This window comes from Xenopus tropicalis, chromosome 5 (genome assembly GCF_000004195.4).
Source record: "Xenopus tropicalis strain Nigerian chromosome 5, UCB_Xtro_10.0, whole genome shotgun sequence".
NCBI classification, from domain to species: domain Eukaryota; kingdom Metazoa; phylum Chordata; class Amphibia; order Anura; family Pipidae; genus Xenopus; species Xenopus tropicalis.
Window position 1 is genome coordinate 96,092,777 of NC_030681.2, and position 22,098 is coordinate 96,114,874.

Sequence of the window (22,098 nt, forward strand, 5' to 3'; positions counted from 1 at the left end):
TGATAGCAGACATATGGTGTTGAAGCCCCCTGCCTCTGATTAGGCATGGTTTCTCCACCTTAACATGAATAGCCTCTTTTACACCTTGTTCATACCAGCAGTTTTCTTTGTCTAAAACGTGGACATTTCTATCTTCAAAGGAGTGTACCTTGTCTTTTAGTTGTAGAAAGACACATGTTTCTTCCTAAGACTAAGACCACTGGTTTTAATGAGGTGTAAAAGGAGCTATTTATGTTAAGGTACAGAAACCATCCCTAAACAGAGGAGTGGGCCTAGGGGACTGTTGGAATATACCCCTGAAACTCTACATATCCTTTTGTTGCTTAGTCAACCGCCTATACAATGTGATAAGAAAAGCTGATTGGTCAAAGTCTTAAGGGGTTCTTGAAATCTGTGATGCTAAGTAAAGGCATGTGGTGGATGGAAACACAAATTAGCTAAGAAAGCACTGCGGATGAGAAAGAGCAGATCACAGGAAAAAATGTAAGGAAAAACATTAGAAGACATCAATAAACAGGGGTGTTAGTGAAATGCAGAATGTATAGGCAATCATTGTTGTTAAAGGCTTCTCAAGTCTATCAGTAATATACTGTAAATGTTATAAAAAAAAGTGTTGGACGGAGTTTAGAGGTTGCAATTATGAAGGGAATAAAATGTAGCAACATATTCAGCAACTGATTTTTTTGGGGGGGTAATTAAAGAGGAACTATAATGAATACTAAATATTACTATAACCTTGTATAGATTAAAAATCTATATTGTTTCTAAAATAGTAATGATACTCTTCATTTTTCCCTCTCAGCAGTCTGTGTCTTCATTCTTTCTTAATGCAGGAGTTGGACTTTGATTAAAGTAAACAAACAATGTAGGTCTAAAAATATATACTGCATAAACAAGCTCATTTGTAAAACCCTGCTTCATCTAAATAAACAATTTTCATAAAAATATACTTTTTTAGTAGTATGTGCCATTGGGTACAGAAAATTGCCATTTTAAGAATTAAGGGCCACCACCTGGGATCATAGGATTCAGACTGCACACAAACAAGCCAAGGCACACATACATGCTAGACAACATCAACCAATGACTGGACAGAGTTCTGCCTTTTGCTTCCACACTACTTCCTGTTACAGTTAGAGCTGTGTCACTTCCTGTCAGGTGATCTCTGAGGGAGCACACATACCATCCCTAAATGGTGGCTTAATGTAAAAGATGTAAAAGGGCAATATTTACTGATATATATTCCAGTTTGGCAAGATTCTTTAATATGTCACTTAACATAATATAAACTATCTGTTGTATTCATTCTGGGGGTATAGTTTCCCTTAAATAGACCTAAAATAAATGGGGCTACCTTTGGCCAGAAGACTTAAATTGCTTACATTTGCCCATATTTGCTAAATATGGGAACTAACTATTCCATCAGTGTGTGCAATCTATGAAAAATAATCCATTGACTATTTACTTTTCAGATGGTTTTATTGATTGTGCCATACTTTACTGTTAAAATGAAGACAATAGGGATGACCCAATATTCAAAAGCTGTGTTGAAAAGTATTTCTGAGCATTAAAATGTATGTCACTGGCAATTTACATCAGTGGCTGTACAACATTCATTTAACATTTGTTTAAAACCTACCTTTTTTATAAGTCAGTCCATTTCTTTCAGAACATACAGTAGTTTGACATTGCCAATCAATGATAAAGAAAGAAAACCCTGAGAAAATCAAATGAGTCTGGACTCTAAAGGATTCTCAGACTGAACACCAAATATTTCAAAAGCAACACTATACATATTCTATTTGTATGTTACTTTTGTCAATAAAGATGTAACCACAAAGTCACAGACCATTCTGTGCAGCTTTTACTTTGGTGTCTAATTTGATATGCAAGGCAGGAAAGGAAAATGTACTTTCTCGTTGGTCATTTAATGCAATACTAAGTTCTCTTTTATTCTCCTGACAATTTAAATGAGAGATACTTCATATATTCAGTAGATTTTATCCCAAAAAATGGTTGCAATTAAAAAACAAAGGAGAAACCCACCTTGATTGTCTATCAAAACTACTTCCCAATACACCCCCCTCCCAGAGGCTATATATGCCTATATATCATCCAAACTGCCCAATCAAATCGGGCCTTATTTACTAACAAGGTGCCTGCAGTGAGCATTCCTGAGCCTAAAATCGTATTGCATACTATTTAGCAACTGAAAACAATGGTAACAATATTTTTATATATATATATATATATATATATATATATATATATATATATGTGCATGATAGAACATTTTGCTCATTAGATGAACACGTATTATAATATGGACGCAATGGCTCAAATCCTTCATGAAATAGTAGTGAACAAAGGAACTTGTTCTGCAGTGATATCATTAGGAGTTCAAGTACCTGTATAGAAGCAATCCCTGAAGCCAGAAGTAGCTGGTAGCGTTTGTATGGCTTTGTATATGCAGATGAAAGTAGCAATAATAGAGTAAGAAGAACTAGAAGGGATTGATATTGGCTATTTCTTACACAGATCAAAATGTAATCATCTATTTAAATTATTACTGGTACTGTCTGATGTCTGAGAGATCCAAAATGTCCATGACTATATTTTGATCTCTTTTAAATTTGTACATGGTCCTTAACGATCAGAGGTTAATTTTATATAAACATTCAAACAAATGATTACCATGTACAAATAATTTAAACATTAGATGAATGCACAAATGCATTTAACTTAATCATAATGCTAAAAAACAAAAATGCCAAAAAAACACATTTAAAATGCAGTAAAATTCATATAGGATTACTGGCTATTAAATATGTTTTGCTGTATTAACAGGGGACTTAGGCTGTGTGTAGGTATTCTGTATGTGTGCTCAGTTATATTGTAAACAAACATGGCTGGCCAATCCTAATCATCCTCCATAGCTTCATTTGGCTAATATTGTTAATTAAATTAGGAAAAATAAAACTGTACAAAGTTTCCAAAGCTACTGGGGTTTATCTTACATTCCACGTTAAATACTCTTTTACTGAATAGTGTTAACAAAGGTTTGTAATGATATTTGCAGTTCTGTTTTATAAAGAATGATAGCTTGCAATTATAACAGGAATAAAATAATTTCTTATGATCTTGGTTGCAAAAAATAAATAAATACATAAATAGGCATATACAATATAAAATATCTATGCTGATTTTGTTTATGCATTATGACTTGATATGTGGTTTGTAAAGGATTCTACTGTCTAACTAAAATGAAATTGTTGGAAAAACTAGGCAGAATTGTATTAATAAAAGTGTGGGGGGAAGGCTAATTGGACCAAATTTGGGCCATTTCAGTAAACAGAAAATACCTTAAGTATATAAAGAGGATCATTTTTCTTACCATTTTGCCTGCAGTTACTACTAATTTAATGACCTTTGCCTTTTTTTGTGAATGGAATGGCATACAAAAGTGCAATTCTAATGCTATAAAACTGATGACTGAAAATGGTCTTAGATTTACCAATGTAATTCCCTTTTCACTCTGTCTTACTAATACCAACTCCCTTTTCGTGCAATATGTTGGTACAAATTCAAATTCCATCATGGGTGGTAGTAATATGCGTTCAGTTATTTCAAACACTTTTCATATAGAAAATACTTTCAAATAACACGGTGGATAAACATTTGATATTTATCACTTTTTTTATTGGGATGCCAAAACATTTGCCAGTTATAAAGCAATACTGGCCATTCAATGATCCCCTGAATATCAGAATCTAGAAGTAGACAGGTAAATACATAGGCGGGACAGGACATGCTAGGTACCTTGGCTGAGAATTACTTTATTAAGAGAAGCAAAACAAGATAGATTGCAGTCAGATAGATCCACACAGCTTTTAGTATTTAGCCAGCAACCTTTATATGAAAATCATGCAAATGCTTATCATGCAGATGCTTATGATTGTGTTACTTTTCAACAGAGCATTCAGTCAGGTGTTAGAGAAAAGAAGTGAATTGAAAGTAAGAATATTTTATAAAAGAGAGTCACTTCAAATACTATGGAGCATGGAAGGTCTGCTTCAGCATAGTGCCATATGATAAATATTCACAATATCACCTGCCTGAATTGTAATAATTCTATACAGGAATGGGATCCATCATCCAGAAACCTGTTATTAAAAATGCTCTGAGTTATGGAAAGACCAATACCCGTAAAGTCCATTTTAAGCATATTGTTTCGATTTTCAAAATAGGTTTCCTTTGTTACTGTAATAATAAATCTGTGCATTATACTCGATGGCGACTAAGCAGCATCAATCCATATTGCTGGCAAAACAATCCTATTGGCTTTATTTCATTTGTAAAATATTTTTAACAGACTTAAGATATGGATGAAAATAACAGAAAGATCCCTTATACAGAAACCCTTAGGTCTCAAGCATTTCAGATAATAGATCCATGTACTAGATAATGACTGGCACTAAGCAGTTATTGGAAAGTCTGTTGAGTAGATTTTGAGTAAGTGTGCCTTTAATGGTATGTATGATTCAAGGGAGTGTACTTCTCAGAGTTGTATTAATTAAAATGCAACAATGAACATGATTAATATTCATATACAGGTATGGGACCTTTTATCCAGAATGCTCAGGATTTGGGTTTTCCGGATAAGGGGTCTTCCATAATTTGGGTCTCCGAATCTATCATTTAAACATTAATTAGACCCAAAAGGATTGTGCTTCTACCAATAAGGAGTAAATGTATCTTCGTTAATTTTTAAAATAATTTTTAAGAATTAGAATTATTTTAATCAAATGGAGTCTATGGGAGATGGCCTTTCCATAATTTAGAACTTCTTGCTTCCAGATAGCAGGTTTCCGGTTAACAGATCCCTTTCCTGTAATAACTAAAAGTATAATTAAAGTATTTACTGTAATTAAAGCTACAAGCAAACCTCAGTATCATGCTGTATTTCTCTTTTGTACTTTGTGTCCTTACTAGTGACAATGGATTTCAGCAGCAGTGTACAGAGTCTCAGGCTATACTGTACATGAGCTTCCCTGTATGGGGAAACCATCACCATCTTAAAAGTGGCAGATAATTACTAATAATCAAAAGATTTTTATGCATTCAAAAATGACTCTGAAATCATTGCTTCCAGTGCACAGTATATATATTAGGTAAACCATACATTTAGACACCCTGTAGGGGCAAAATCCAGCCTTTTCAGTATTGCTCCATATCTGAAAAATGATTACAGTGCATCCCATGGCTAATTCTTAACAATTTCAACATTTATAATGTTTTTTCCATTGAGTCAGTAGTACCGTATCAAGTAAAAATTGTTCTGTAATAATGCACAACTTTATTTTGTGAATACTTTCAATTGCTTTTGTAACATGTAACCATGGCATAAGGAGGCTACCAATTGTGAACTGCTCCGCTGCCATTTGCATTCAAAGTATTTATGTTGGTGAGAACAACATGTTCTGAAAGTCTCGAAACATTATCACAGTTGCTGATCTGTGTAGTCAATGATTTTCTGCTTTCAGTACTTGCTCTGCCTCGAATGAGACGATCGTCCTGATTATTATGGATTCCACGGCAACAGCATGAAAAAGCTGCTTTGAACTCTTCTCTAAATTTACCTGCAAAATGGACAGGTTATATTACTCGCATGATTTCAACAAAGCTACAAACTTATTCACAAACATTTCTAAATCTTGGATGAACAGAAAGAGATGCTGACGCAAAAGCAGTCATTACTGCTGAAAGGCAAAGCAGTTATTTGTAAAGGTAAAATGCGTTGGACTCATTGAAATACAGGAGAGGCAAATAAAGTCTTAAATATGCAAATGTACTTTTATTTTATTTTGTACAAACTGCACCAATTTGCAGATGGAGCACAAATTACTTTAGTAGAAAAAACATGTATTTTTATAGTTCTTTCCAGTAAGCTGAATAACATTTCTGCCAAACTAGTGCTGACATTTCTTTCTGTAATCCTGCCAATGAACTTGCGTTAAAGGCAAAATGATCTCACTTATCCCTGGGACAGGAGCAAGGCAATACATGCAGCACTTATTCCAGGAGTGGCAGGCACAAACTGCTTTCTATACACTCAGGAAGTTCTTGTGCAAGGGAACCTGGTACTTAATGCTGCTTTTGAGGCTAGTGCCACATGTGGTGGATTCTCAGCCTGAGTTTATGTGCCTCTATGCTAGCATTAGCCTTTTTCCTTGCCTGGGCCTGGAACCACTGTGTCGACAGGCACAAGCAGCTGATTTCGGAATGGAAATGTGTGAATATGCATTCCTGCTGCGTGTGCCTGCACCCGGCCCGGGGCAATGGTTATCGGTGCTGGCAAGGAACAAGGCTGATGCCAACAAAGTGGCAATTTCTTGGTCTACATTTATACAGAATTCAGCACCTGCAGAACTAGTTGTACTGTATGCATAAATGGAATAAGCTCTTTGCATTCAATTTTGTGAGTGTAATGTGTTGCACCTATGGGACCCAATGAGTTCGAAAGGTCTATGCATAAAACTCATGTTTTCAATTTGCAAACTAAGGGAGGTACATCGATTTAAGGTATATATCAGCAGCAATACTACACTTTATCAAGCAAGTCAGTTACAATTAAAACATAACAAAACTAAATACAAGTCAAATGTTCTTTCCAGCAGTATCTGTCTAACATGCAGATATCCTCATACCACCCTATGAACCAGCTGTTATTTTGAAAAATCCATCTCTTTATTCCTCACTTTTATGACCATATGCTGGATTTACTGTTGGCTGCCAATATGATTTACAATTACTACAATAACAATAAGACTTTCAGAGTAGAGCTTTGAATTGTGCTTTCTTGCATGTCATATAAGGTGCAAAAAAACATGGATTCTTGCTTAAAAAGGCAAACTAATTTTTACATATGAACAACAATATGTTGATTACAAATATGTACAAACGAAGCAGGCTTAATTGTAGGATTTAGTACACACACAGCCACATTTTTTTCTCAACTGAAAGGAATGGTGTGCCAAGCTCTAGTTGCATGAATAATATCTGAGCCATCTGTGTTTATCTTTCAGTTCCTTGTTAGGGTAAATTCCCACTGAGAGATTAGTCACCCACGATAGATCTCTGCTACCGTGGGCAACTAATCTCTCCGAAATGCCTTTTCACCAGCAACAAAGGGAATGGACAGTGGCAGAAATCTATCGTGGGCAACTAATCTCTCTGTGGGACATTACACTTATGGTTTTCATTCATTTGCAGCATGAATTCCTGATCCCAGAGTAGAATGTTGTGATAATAGGTGAGATGCCACGGGCAATTACATTACATTAAAAAAAACAAACTAGAAAAGAGAATGCTTTCAATCTTTACTAGATCCAAGATTGTTGTTGCATCATACAGTATACAGGTATAGGACCCTTTATCCAGAATGCTCGGGACCAAGGGTATTCCGGATAAGGGGTCTTTCCGTAATTTGGACCTCCATACCTTAAGTCTACTAAAGAATCAATAAAAAATTAATTAAACCATATGGGATTGTTTTGCATCCAATAAGGATTATTTATATCTTAGTTGGGATCAATTACAAGGTACTGTTTTATTAGTACAGAGAAAAAGGAAATCAGTTTAAAAATTCTGACTTATTTGATTAAAATGGAGTCTATGGGAGACGGGCATTCCGTAATTCGGAGCTTTCTGGATAACGGGTTTCCGGATAAGGGATCCTATACCTGTATTGCTCACTAGAAACTCCTTGTGGGACAGACAGATGTTCTAGTTGAGAAACGAAATGGGACCGAATCGCTCATCACTAGTGATCACATAATATTTCATGAAAAAACCATCAAAAGAAATATGAAATAATGTACTTACCACTCAGAAAGTTGTAAATAATAGGGTTTGCTGCACTGTTTGCATACACCAACCAATGGGAAAAAGTAAACCAGGCATATACAGTTTCCCTGTCATTTGTATGAGTAAACATTCCAAACACTCTGCAAAAGACATAGTTAGTGAGTACAGTGTGAAACCATTTTGATATAAAGTGTACTATTGTTACTGTCAGGTGAATGTTCCAGATTATAAAAAGCCTGAGAAATGCTGGAGGCTATAATGGAAATCTGTGTAGCCAGGAAGACCAGTGAGGAGACTTGATTTGGTGCCAAGCATATAGAGGCTGTAAAGGACCCAGATGCAGGGAGTCAGGGGGTAGGTTCAAACATTATGTATGCATATGGATCCACTGGCAGCCATACTGCAAGATCCCCCAGGAGATGACTGATGCTACTGCTGAGAGTGCCAGCACCTTATGACAGCATTACCATTGGCATGATTTTGATAGCATTACAATTGTGTGGCTCCTTATTTCTACCTGCATTATGGGAGCAGCTACAATCTGTCTTGGAAAATGATTGTCTTGAAAGACCATTGTTTATAGTATACTACAAATTACTTTTAATATTATAATAAAGGCTTTTGAGAATTTTTTAAACCTGACAAAGTGTGTGCAACAAATCTGCCTAAGATTATTTACTCTTTACTCACTGAAATAGTGCAGTTACAGTATTATCTTATGACAGCTCTGGCAAACTTTACCTCTTTAGGATATTAAGGATACTAATTGGTAGGTAGCAAAGTGCAAAAACCAGCAGAACAACCATAAGCATGCGGGCTGTTTTCCTTCTGGCATGAATCTGTTTTATTTCAGCTGCCACAGCATTATTTCTTGATTTAGTTGATTGCTGCCCTTTAGACTGAATGGAACATTGTAAGGGCTTCCACTTTTTCTGAACGACAGAGGAGGTTCCTGGAATCTGTAATATAAAGCAGAGAAGAGTTAAAAGCAATTGCTGATTGATTCCCTCTTTACAATTTTGTCAAGTGAAGATGAGATTTTTGGTTTTTAGAGAAGGCAGGTGCTGACCCAGAATAAAAACATGACTTTCTGCAAATGATATCTTGTAATAGCGAATTCCAATATTATTTTCTTTAGCTAGCCAATAGGTATTGCATCTATGCAAATTTCTTTCGATTCCACATTCTCCTTAGCTCTAAATTTGAATTTGCAATAACACTGCAATTAAGCTATAAAGTACGTGCTCAAGGAAATCAGCAGGCTTTCCTGTTTTTTGTTTCCTTACTATTGATTGTTTGGCTTTGAAAGGTACCACACTGACTTCATATGCCAACAAATTTGTATTGGGATAAAGTTTTTCAAGTAGCTTATTGTGCATATCTTATAAGGTTTGCACTCCGTATATAATTCATTTTAGTGCAAAACATTCCAAGTGACGTCTAAACGTCTAAACGCAAGCAAGAATTCAATCTACATGCTCATACCGATATGTGACCTTCTATCCAGAATTCTGGGGACCTGGGGTTTTGGATAAAATATATTTCTGTAATGTAGAGTGCCATATCATATGGTTGCTAAAGGCATTTAAACATTAAAAAAGCAGAAGTTTTTTTCCTATTAACCTGGATCTCAATAAGCTTAGTTAATATCCAGTTCAAGGTACTGTCTTATTATAGAGAAAAAGCAAAACAGTCAAAATCAAGAGTTGTTTGTTTAAATAGGCATTTATGGAAAACTACATTGGCTCTATTTAATTAGCAATTATAGCAGATATTCAACACTGGTAAACATATTGATTAAAGGAATGCTGTCATTGGAAAAAAAAAATTTCTAAACACATCAGTTAGTAGAGCTTCTCCAGTAGAATATTGCAGTTAAATACATTTTTCAACAGCGCAAACATATTTGTGGAGCTAGCCATATTCCCCCTTTCCCAGGGTGCGACTTGTGCTCTGATAAACTTCAGTAGCACTTTACTGCTGCAAGTTGGAGTGATCCCCCTACTTTCCCCCTCAGCAGTCAGTCAGCAAAACAATGGGAAGTATCAAGATAGCAGCTACACCTGACGCTTGTATGGCTAAAATTGGTAGATAGTGGTAGGAGAAACAATAGGTTTTTAAAAGCAGTTCTAATTTTCTGAGAAGAAAATTTAATTAGAAACAAAAACTGCATTATCGATTCTTGAAAATCAACTTGCTCAAATGCTTCGATAGAATCTTGACAGGTTTAAGACTGTAATGTTTTTTGTTCAAATTTTACATTTTATTTGTTGCAAAAATTTGAGTTTGAAAAATTTTCTTTTAAAAAATTTTCTTTTAAAAAATTTCTTTTAATCTTAAATCAGCTTGCTTGTCAAAATGGATTAATCTAGTTATAAGGTAGCCATACCTAGTTATTTTAGGCTAATGCCATACGTACAATATGGACCAGCAAATCATGGCCATTCTTCAGGTTTATCATATAAGGCTGATGCCAGACGAGGCGTAGGGCCGCTTGCCGAAAATTCCGCCCTACACCTCCTACTTGTGCCTGCACCTAAATGAATGGAATACGCTCAGGTGCAGGCACATGTAGCAGAAATACGCATAAAAACGTGAGAGTTTGAAAGTCTTGCGTTTTTATGCGTATTTCGACTACATGTGCCTGCACTCGAGCGTAATATATTCATTCTGGTGCAGGCACATGTAGGAGGCGTAGAGCGGTATTTTCAGCAAGCGATTTTCCACTTGCCGAAAATATCCGCCCTACACCTCGTCTGCCATTAGCCTTATATGATAAACCTGAAGAATGGCCATGATTTGCTGGTCCATATTGTACAGATAAGTTTGTAGAGTCCCATCTCTAATTTATCCTAATCAAATGTGTAAATATGTTGCACTTGGTTTGAAAAATGATATTTATTTCTTTTTTGAACTTAGTTGAGAACAACATGTTTACAGTGACCCTTATTTACTGAAACAGTAGATACTGAAAAGCATTAAACAACTAGAGCTGATTAGTCTACTGCAAGGAGTCCCATTCCTAATTCCTTCACCATGTTGTGTTATGTCTCTAAATGTTTGTTCCAGAGGGGGGAAAAAAAAAACAAAATTCACCACCAGGTGGTGCATGGTCTATGACATTTTCTATTGTGTTCTGCTGGCAAGTCTGTACTCTAATACCATCTAGTAGGCAGGACTTGGTGTCTGGACATGGTGAGACAACATGTGAAAACTTGCTGGTCCACTGTGCTGATAAATTTAACCGCTATACTGCAAATTCCCATGTCTTACAACATGGCATAATGGGTAGCAAACATGTCCTTTTATAAACAAAGGAAAAATATGGTACTCACTTACCTGACGACACCATAACTTTCTAAAAATTTGCAGGTATGCCAGAATCATCAAACACAATGGGACCATGTAGGTGATACAAAAGAAGCAAATGTGGTAGACTTTGGAATAAATTTGACCTAAAATGAATTTGAAAAAAAAACATAGTCACATAATTATCCATAGTTTAGGCAGAAAACTTCATGAATTTGTTTTGGAAATCACATTTACTGTATTTGGATATATTTCAAACTGTTCAAATAAGAATAAGGTGTATGTAAGGTAATTTGTAGTTATATGTTATAGCCAAAATGTATTTCCAAAATTTGTATATCCGTATCTCGAGGCTACTAATAAAACAATGAAACACTGAAAAAACTCAATAGGATTGTTTTGCCACCAATATGAACTAGAAAGGGAAGTTTGAGAACAAACCTCATGTTGGTTTGAAAAACGTGACGTCATTGAATGAAATCTGATCTGTGGTTGGCTGGCTGTTGTTGGCTCCACCCAGTTTTTCTAACCTTGGACCACAGTTATATAGTAAACACCACTGAGCAAAGTTTGGGGACCCTGGTTTTAATAGTGTCTGAATGGCAGCAATTAAATTTAAACCAATAAAAGTCAATAGCTGAATTGTGATTGGTGGTTGTGCCCACTTTTCTAACCTTGAGTTGAAGTCACCCAGTGACAGACAGTGGCACGCTGGCATAAATAGTGTGAGACTGACAGCATTTTATATTTAAACCAATAAAATTCAATGGATGAAATCGTATTGGCTGTTAGTGGCCCAACCCACTTTTCCTATTTTTGAACTGCAGTCCCCCAGTGACCAACTTTGCAAATTTTAGGGACTCAGGCGTAAAAATTGTGGGACTGACAGGATTTTACATATCACCATTGAAAGTAAATAAGTGATTGGCTGTTGGTGTCTCCACCCACATTTCACAACTTTGAACCGCAAATACCCAGTGATTAATTTTACAAAGTTTAACAACCCTGGAATTAATACTTAAATAATGGCAACAATTTAAATATAAACCAATGAAATGTAATGGGTGGAAATGGATTGGCTGTTGGAAGCTCCACCCACGTTTCCTAAACTTTAACCTCAGTCCCCCAGTGACAAACTATGAAAAGTTTGGGGACACTGGATTTAAACATGTGAGATTGGAAGCAGTTAAAATTTCCCTACTGAAATCAATTTAAAAAAATGTGATTGGCTGTTAGTAGCTCTGCCCTCTTTTTCTAACCTTGACTATGTAGTCAACCAGTGACTGACTGTGCAAAGTTGGGGAACCCTGACATAAATAGTGTGAGAAAGGCAGCAGTATACATATAAACCAATGAAATTCAATTGGTGAAATCTGATTGTCTGTTGGTGGCTCTACCAACTTTTTCTAACCTTTAACCTTAATCCTATAGTGCCCAACTGTGAAAAATTTGGGAACACTGACATTAAACGTGTGAGAATGACAGCCCTTTAAATTTCCCCATTAAAATCAATTAAAGGAGAAGGAAAGGCTAAGTCACGTGGGGGTGCCAAAATGTTAGGCACCCCCAAGTGACTTAAATCGCTTACCTTCTACCCTGGGCTGGTGCCCCTGTTCGGAGGGAACAGCACCAGCCCGGGGTAGCAGCGATCGCTTCCTCCTTCCTTTTCGCTTGCGCGCGCATGCGCAGTAGAGTGAAAAGCCGAACTTAAACAAGAAAGTCGGCTTTTCACTCTACGGATTTCGCCGGGAGAAGAGAGAGGAAGGAGGAAGCGCTTCCTACAGGTGCCCCGGGCTGGTGCTTTTTATTCCTAACAGGGGCACCAGCCCGGGGTACAAGGTAAGCGATCTAAGTCACTTGGGGGTGCCTAACATTTTGGCACCCCAAGTGACTTAGCCTTTCCTTCCCCTTTAAATAAATTGGCTGTGTGTGGCTTCACCCACTTTTTTCACCCTTGAATTATTGTCACCCAGTGACTAACTCTGCAAAGTTTGCGGACCCTTGTGTAAATAGTATAAGAATGGCAGCATTTTAAATTTAAACTAAAAAAACCCAATGACTATCTGATTCAAGTTTGGGGGGTGTAGCCTCAAACCTGTAGGACTGGAAGCAGTTTCAATTTCCCCATTAAAGTCAATGGGTGAAATTTGATTGGCTGTTGCTGGCCCCTCCCACTTTGGCTTATCCAACAGATGCTGCTGTTTCCTTCAGGGTGACCCCATGATTATGTTATTCAAGTTTGGGGAGTGAAGCTTCAAAGCTGTAAGTGTGGCAGCAGTTTGAAAATGTTCCCTGTCAAAGTAAATGGAAAAAATGGGGTGCTCACAAACTAACTGAACAGTTATGTTCCACGTGCCCCCCCCCCAAGTCACTGACTAACTATGAGGTTAGAGAGTTGAAAGCAGAAAGTAGAGTTCTGACTATTATGTTAAACATCTGCCCACTCCAGCATATATAGATTTTTGCCTGACTAACTGTATTAGAAATATTTTTATTTTGCGCAGTCTGTCTATTTTACCCAGTTTCATTTTTACACTGAACTGTTCCTTTAACTTGCTTACTGTTTTCTCTAACATATTGTAGTTATTAATACTATTCATCAATTTTCCAAGAACTTAAAAAGTGGCAATAAATAGTGATGAGTGAATCTGTCCAGAATCTATCACAAAGTGGGGAAAGTTTTATGAAATGCACTTACCATGACTGCAACCTTTTCCTCACTCTTTTTGTCTCTGTCTATTTTGACGGCTGTATTGAGGAAAAATTTGCCAATGGTGAAAGGCAGAATTTCGCAGCAAATCCATACCTGCTGAAAAATTCTGCTCACCAAAATTCTGCTATATTTTACTGGTTTTAGGAAGTAAAAAGCCCATTTTGTATTCTTTTTCTTAACATTATCTTCTACCTGCCATTTGCTTCAACTGTGCATACTCGGTAGATTTAAGCTCTTCAAACACTTGTGTGCATCTTTGGGCCAAATTCCACCCTGTGTGTATAGTGGCAGGGAGATGCTATTGAGGAAAATGTCAGAAGGCAAAGGCTGTATCAGGTATTCACCAGCACAATAAAAGCAGTGAAGGACCTACAACATCTGTGATTAGCCTAAGTGACACAAATTCCTAGTTCAAGCAGACTAAAATGACCCCTTGGTGTTCTGGTTCACTTACTTTAACTCTATAATACCAAACAAAAGTCCTCATTTGCAAAACTGAACAGTGTGCAAAGTGCAAAAAAGGCACAATTGGTGTTGCATTCAGCTGTCTGCAAATGGCTGCAGGCCTCAGTGCTCTACACTGCACGTAGGTGTCCTCTTGCCTGCTCCCTTCCCATCCCTTCCTTCAGCATCATTCAGAAAGACAAGGTAGGGAGCTGCAGGATGTCCAGCATGTATCGGGCCCTGTGTCAATTAGGACAGGGCTAAGCTGAGGGCCATGGTGCTTCTCTCTGCACTTTGTGCTGGTCTGGCTATAAATGCAGAATGCAGCACACAGAGGTGCAAGTGCGACTAGTATAAGCACTAAGGGGTGTACTCTTTGTTATCTAAACCAAGCAACCTCAATTTACAATACACTACTCACCGTTAGTGATGAGCGAATCTGTTCCGTTTCGCTTCGCCGAAAAATTCGCGAATCTTTGAAAAGATCCGCGAAACGGCGAAAAATTCGCGAAACGGCAAAAATGTCGTGCGACAAAAAAAATTTTTCGCCCGCGGCTATTATTTTGTCGCGCGGCTATTGTTTCGCCGCCCGCGGCTATTGTTTTGTCGCACGCTATTATTTTGTCGCCCGCGGCTATTATTTTGTCGCCCGCGGCTATTATTTTGTCGCACGGCTATTGTTTCGTCTCCCGCGGCTATTGTTTTGTCGCGCGGCTCTTGTTTTGTCGCGCGGCTATTGTTTCGTCGCCCGCGGCTATTGTTTTGTCGCGCGGCTATTGTTTCGTCGCCCGCGGCTCTTGTTTTGTCGCGCGGCTATTGTTTCGTCGCCCGCGGCTCTTGTTTCGTCGCGCGGCTCTTGTTTCGTCGCACGCGGCTATTATTTTGTCGCGCGCTATTGTTTCGTCGCCCGCGGCTATTATTTTGTCGCCCGCGACTATTCTTTTTTGACGCCGGCGACAATTTTTGGATGTGCGGCGAATTTTTCCGCGGCGAAATTTTTCATCCGTTTCGCGAAACAATCCGCCAATGGCGAAACGCGGAAATTCGCCGCGAATCCATGCCTGGCGAAACTTTTCACCCATCACTACTCACCGTTGCTAAGTAGGTGTTCTTTGCAGTGTTTCTGGTGTAATATGAATAAATGTGGTATAAAGTTGCATAAATTACATAAATGCAACATATTCATATATTCCTATATGCTGCATATGCCTATATATTAAAAATAATAACCATGAAACCTCAGCAGCAAACATAAAAGGCCACAAATGTCTGACTGTGCCATAACTCAACTCATATATGGATTTTTCACTGTACTGGCCTATTTATTTTGCCTTCTGTCCCAACCACTTTTGATGTCTTTCATTTTATCTAATTCTATTGAACCCCTAGAACATTTTTTATGCTCCAGCACAACGTCCTTAAATATACATATGCAGAAATGTGTTACTGAATATGAACTTACATATTACATGATGAATCTGTCCTTTGAGAAATTCCACGATGCTTCCATAGCATCTGACTCTTTTAAATGAGAGAAGTTCAAAGGAACATAACCTAAGCCTGAATATATTTTAGTACTTTTTATAAGGAGAACAAACTTATGCAGAATATTTAAAGTTACAAAAATTCTCTTTGGTTTGGCAACATCAGTCAGTAATACTGATAAAGCTATCATCAATGAAGGTAGTTTTATCTGTGAGTGATCTTCTGATTAAAGCTCCTACTACTTCTCTCAAAGACCAGTATCTGTTTGAAGATACTTTATAACTCTATGGAAAAAATGAAACAATGAAACCATTTAAAACACAATGATTTCCTTTCTTAGTAAAGGATAGACCGATAAACTTGTAAAAGGCACATTGTATCCTTATTATGATTATTAGTATTAATAACAATTAAAATAAACCTTTAACATCTCGTCTTCCAAGAAAAAAAGGCCACTTATCTAAGAGCTGCCTGTTAGAAGGAGATATTTTTGTTCATCCAAGTACATTTCCACACAATATACCCATAAAGTTAGATTTGGTGAAATCATTAATTAGTGCTCATAATGTCATTTTCCAAAAAAATAATTTTGAATGTGATCCCTTAACAAGCCTTCAAATAACTTGCCCACCATTGATGTCACACTTACTGGCCTATAATTGCCAGGCTGAGATTGTAATCCCTTTTTAAATGTAGGAATTACATCAGATTTCCTCCAATCCATAGGTAGCATACCAGGTGAAAGCAAGAAAAACAGAAATAGAGGCCTGGCTAAAATTGAATTAAGTTCTCTCTGTACTTGAGGATGAATTTCATCTGGCACTGGTGCCTTTTTCACACTGTACTGCATTATGCACCCATATTGTTCCCACAACATACCATACTCCTGCATCTTTTTACTATTAACATACTTGAAAAAACTTTTGGGGTTAGTCTTAGCCTCTGCCACAATGAGCTTCTCATTTTCCATCTTTGGCTTCCAGATTACTGTTTACAACATTTGTAATAGTGTTTATATTCATTAAATGCAGATTCTGTCCCCCCTTTTCTTTTTTACCCTATTAATTTATTTACTTAAGAAATACGCAACATAGCTTGGTTCTTAGTGCTTCTACATTTTCTTCTTAAGGAAATAAATTGAGAACAGTAATGATTTAATGTGATTTTATATTATTTTTGTTCCGTGTTTTTAGCAGAAAACACAATGCCGAAATCTATGCTCTGAAGGACAGCCCTTAAGAAGTTAAAATTTGCTTTTCAGAAATTCAGGGTTCTTGTGTATATTTCATTTTTAAACCAAACTGCCCTGGCTGTGCTTTAAAGCGCAATGGTGGGTGAGAAATTTTAGGAGCAATCATGGGCTTCCTCCAGAATTCCTTCTAATATGTTCTGATTCTGAACAGACAACAAGCAAAGTCCTAGTACAGGAGATGGTCTGGGCAGGCAGCAGGCAAACAGAGTACAATGTCAGGGAAGGCAGTAGACAATCAAAAATCCAGGCCAGTGATCAAAAACCAAGAAGGCAGAATAAGAGAAGGAAAGGAGACAGGAGCTCAGAAGGCTTGGTCTCTGCAAATTTCTAAATGATCAAGGATCGGTTATAGAAAGAGGCAGTCTTAAAGAGCCCCCTAAGAAGGGGAGGGGGGAGAAGGGTTAGGTGTGTGTTTTGTTTAGTTAACAACAAGGATGTTGTTAGGGTAACCAAGGGGGAAGTATAACGAGTAGAATAGATTATTTTATGTAAATGCTGCTTTTTCTAGTTTAGCCACTAGGCTATATAAGGGAGAGAACAGGGAACTTATTTCTCTTGGGCTGATAAGAAAAGCAAGTGAATGACACCAGTTAGGGTAGTTAGGTTAGACAGTGGCAGGTTAGACTGGTGGAGCTCACTGTAGGTGGTGAAAGTTAGTGGGAGGTTATTGAGATGAGCAGCTGAGGTTCCAACAGTACCTCACCCAGATAGAGACCCAGTTGAAAGAGGGACCCTATATGTTAAGTAGGGCCCTAGTACCTCGAACACAAGACTGACCTCTGTGCTAAAAGCATCCCTAAAAGGAATGAAGGAGCAGTGAAGTAGGCATTAGTTTGGGGCCCAGTGGCCTGGCCATATAGTTTTTAGGGGAATTAGTGTGATAACAATGGTGCAAAAAGCTGTGCTGGTGACTGTAAATAAAGTATTCTTTAGTTATATTGCTACAAGATGTGATCCTCCAGTTTATTTACTACTAAGGTGTGCATTACACGTTCCCCAGTGTGTGACGGTGCTGTGGATACAATTCAGGCCAGTTTGTTTCAAAATGGAATTATAAAAGGAGAAAGTAATGTGACTAACTGTATTCCGTCAGCTGAGATTTTAAAGGCAGGTTTGCAAACCATAATGTAAACTGAACATTTAAATAAAGATGTGCAATCATGTTATTATCACATCCCCAGTGAGAGGAAAATGAATGCATGAATGCAATCGGTTTCACAACACTCAGTAATGGAACACTTTTTAAAAATGTCAAAGTTCAGCTTTTTATTCTATTACAATTCTGCTAATCTAATTGAAAAGATTCTAGATTGAAAAAGTCAGTTCCATTTTCTGCATCTTAATGTGTTTTCTTCTTAAAGAGAAGAAAAACATTTGGGAATTCTCTGCCAGGAGTGAAACTGATGATGGATTTTGTGCTTTGATTAAAATGGAGTCTATGGGAGATAGCCTCTCTGTAATATTCAGCTTTCTGGTCCCATAGAACCTGATGCACAGGATCAAATTAAGTTACATTTATTGGGTTGAATAATTTAAAAGTTCCTGTTGTGCATCATTTTTCTGTATGTTTTTGTATATGTAATGTGAATATGGTCTTGATAAAGGTGGAGATCAAAACTCTGGTCTGTAATTTTAAGATGAATTAAATAAAGCATCAAATAATTCTTAAGGTACCCGGTGTGCAATTGTCCTTTTTGAATTGTTAATATATAGCATATTTAGGTAGCCCCCAGGCCATTTGCATTAAGTAGGCATTTTTCTTTTTTAATCAGCCTATGTTTAGGGGCCTAGCTGAAGTAAATATTTAATTAAAAACAATTTAGTATAAAACCTTAAAAAACAAAGGGTTTTAATGTACATTTTTTTTAAAACAAAACAAAACACAAGTCTGGATTCCCAGTAAGCCATTTTGTTCAGCAAGCACATCCATACAGCTCAAACAACTTTTTATGACACATACCAAAAACAAATGTAGAGAGCATAGACCAAGGGCCTCCTTAACAGGAAGCCAAGGGGGTATTACTCTGTTTAATAAAAATTAATCTTTTATCTGGTGGCACTTGACTCGCCTTAAAAGGGAGTCTACTTGCATTTCTGATAACATATACATTACAGAATTAAAAAAATATGCAACACTTTAATGATTTGCATTTTTGTTCAAGGTCATGTACATAGAAATGCAATATCTATACATATATAAATAAAGGAAGGCTGAGTGTTCAAATAACTCCAAATGATGGTGTATAAGTAGAATAATGCAACTGATGAATCCAGTTAAAGTAAACCAGGATTTAAAACAGAAGCATCCCCAACAAGATCTTCAACATTTTATCCCTGCAAATAAAACCAACATCATTGGCTTTTTTAGATCTTCTCCCCTGTCCCTGTCAATTACTAAAAGGATACATGTTATGAAAGGCAGATGTGTACAATATTACTAGGTACAGTACTAGGGATTTTGAAGATAGCAAACCATAACACATCAAAAAGAAACCAACCAATAACTGCATGTTATTATGTTGGGTATCAAGCAAGCAATTACACTTTCTACTAAGAACTATAGTGATGGTGCTGGGGTAAGACAACTTAACATGTTGCATGAAACTGTAACAAAACACAGTTGCTTGATTCCAACAGCCAATACTTGCAATAATCAAATTACATTCCTGAGTCAAGTGTATAGTCCTAAAATAGAGAAGAATAGGACAATAGTAAAGTATCACAACAGGGGCCTTCATGGCAAAAAGTGCACCAAAACACAAAATCCCACCCAGGAATCATTAATAGCAATACCAAGCTGGAATTCTTTCCTCACTATGAAGCAAAAAAGCACTTGGGTGGTTTCTGTATCAAAGTTTCATGGACAGACGAGACAAAGTTAAACCTTTTGAGTTAAATAAGTATAAGGATGGGGAATAAACATTGCATTCTCTAATGTTTAGAAGTAGAGATATGTTTCATCTGCAACACACACAAATCACTTACATGTTTGCAGATTTATGAAACAAAGCTTTCTAGTTTTAGCTGCTATATATATATATATATATATATATATATATGAGGCCAAAAATGTTCTGCAAAATTAGTTCATACGGTCATTATCATTCTTGATCTGTGAATTCATTAGTACTCTGAACAGACCCAGGGAACGACCTAAAGATCAATACATGCTTAGTAGCAAGTAATTCCCAGAGCCCAAAGTCACTTATAGTGAAAGTGAAGGAAGTCAGCAAGCATTGCATGAATATAAACTTTCACAAATGAATGGTATTATCATTAAGCAGGGCTTTAGTGGCAATGTCATGGTCATGGGATTCTTTGCTGCCTCAGGTCCTAAACAACTTACCATCACCGAAGAAAGCAGGAATTCTGCTTTATATAAAAGAATTCTACAGAAGAATACCAGGCCATCTGTCCATCAGCTGAAGCTGAAGTGCAATTTGGTCATGTAGCAAGACAATGATTCCAAATACATAAGAAAGTCTACAAGAAAATGGATGAAGAAAAGAAAATTCAATGTTTTGAAATGACCACGTCAAGACCCAAGACCTAAACAACAAAAGAAATGTCCTGGGGAAACCTATACCAAGCAATGTTATGACAGCAGCACCTGGAATGAGATGTTCCCACTTGGACAAGGTCAGAGGTTACTTCTTTGTTATTTTCCCTGAATGGAACTTCCTTCACATAGATGCATGGGAATATTACTTTATTAGGGATACTGGAGGTTGTTTTTGTTATTTGTACACTCAGACTCCCTTTATGCCACTAGATACCACATACAATTTGGTAACATGCTGTGGCAAATTAACAAATCAATACAAATTCATAGTGAGTAATTTAACCAATGCCTAGTAACCTATTGCAACCAATAAGATGTTTGGTTTCACCAACAGATCACATAATATTACACACAGATTGGTTGCTATGGGTAACTAGAACTGGAGCAGAATTCACAACTTTTAATGCATTAACTCCATAGTTTCCAAATAGATATCTATTGTTTCTAGGTACAGTGCAACAATGACAAATACAATCACACAGAGAAACACACACACGCAATATAAGGTCTGTGCTTCCTTGTCACAACACAACCATCTTTTACAACTCTTGTAAAGTAAATTGGCACATAACACTATACAAAATATATTTAACTCAGCCTTTATGGGGTATCCAAAAACAATTCTCCATGTTTACTATGATTGATCAATGCATATACACCACAAGATCATGCAAAATAAACACTCTCAATTCTCCTTTTAAAGTTTTAATTAATCAAGCGTGCCAATATTCCACCAAATTATCAAGAGCAAATGTTTGAGTGAAAAACGTCTTTACACTTTAGGACTTTTCATAATGTCAAAAAGAAGTATAATCCGGCTTTTCTGTCTTGTAAAACTGATAATCTTGACATCCTCTCAGGACCTGTGAAATCTGTGGCAGTTTTATAAAATAATTAACATTGTGACCAGTAGCATTACCATTCTTGAAAATGTAGCTATAAAAAGTATGGAGACTTACTTTCTCGTCAGTGTGGTTCATTCCATGTCTCTAAAGATCCCCATACATGGGCCGATAGTAGCTGCTGATATCGGTCCCTTCGAATTATTATTTTTTTTTAACCTTAACGCTCCCCGATATCACCCACCTGTAGGTGGGGATATCAGGTGAAGATCTGCTTGTTTGGCGACATCGCCAAGCGAGCGGATTTGCTCGTATATGGGGACCTTAAGTTTTATCAACTGCCTAATACTAAGTGAGTGTAGATGCACAGTACCTTAGACAAATCATGTGGGATAATAAGTCACTGTAGGAACTGATTGGACTAATTGGAAAATTGGAGTGCAGGTATGGGATCTCTTATCTGGAAACTCAATATCCATAGATAGAGCACATTTTAATTATTTTTTTTCTTTAATAAGACAGTATCTTGTATTTGATGGTAACTAAGCTGCATAAAGCAATATTGGTGGCAAGACAGTCCGACTTGGTTTATTTAATGTTTAAATTATTTTTAGCAGACATAAAG

At 36.9% G+C, this 22,098-nt stretch overlaps 1 protein-coding gene across 1 annotated transcript in view; it reads right to left on the bottom strand.

The window, feature by feature from the left end:
• Positions 1-3,677: 3,677 nt before the first annotated feature.
• Positions 3,678-22,098, bottom strand: part of hcrtr2 (hypocretin (orexin) receptor 2) — a 37,586-nt gene continuing 19,165 nt past the window's right edge. Inside the window, exons 4-7 of the mRNA XM_002934850.5 lie at positions 11,206-11,321; positions 8,608-8,825; positions 7,885-8,006; positions 3,678-5,639 (exon numbers count right to left, since the gene is read on the bottom strand). Coding sequence (XP_002934896.3) covers positions 5,413-5,639; positions 7,885-8,006; positions 8,608-8,825; positions 11,206-11,321 — 683 coding nt within the window. The 3' untranslated portion in view covers positions 3,678-5,412. The remainder of the gene's footprint in view (positions 5,640-7,884; positions 8,007-8,607; positions 8,826-11,205; positions 11,322-22,098) is intronic.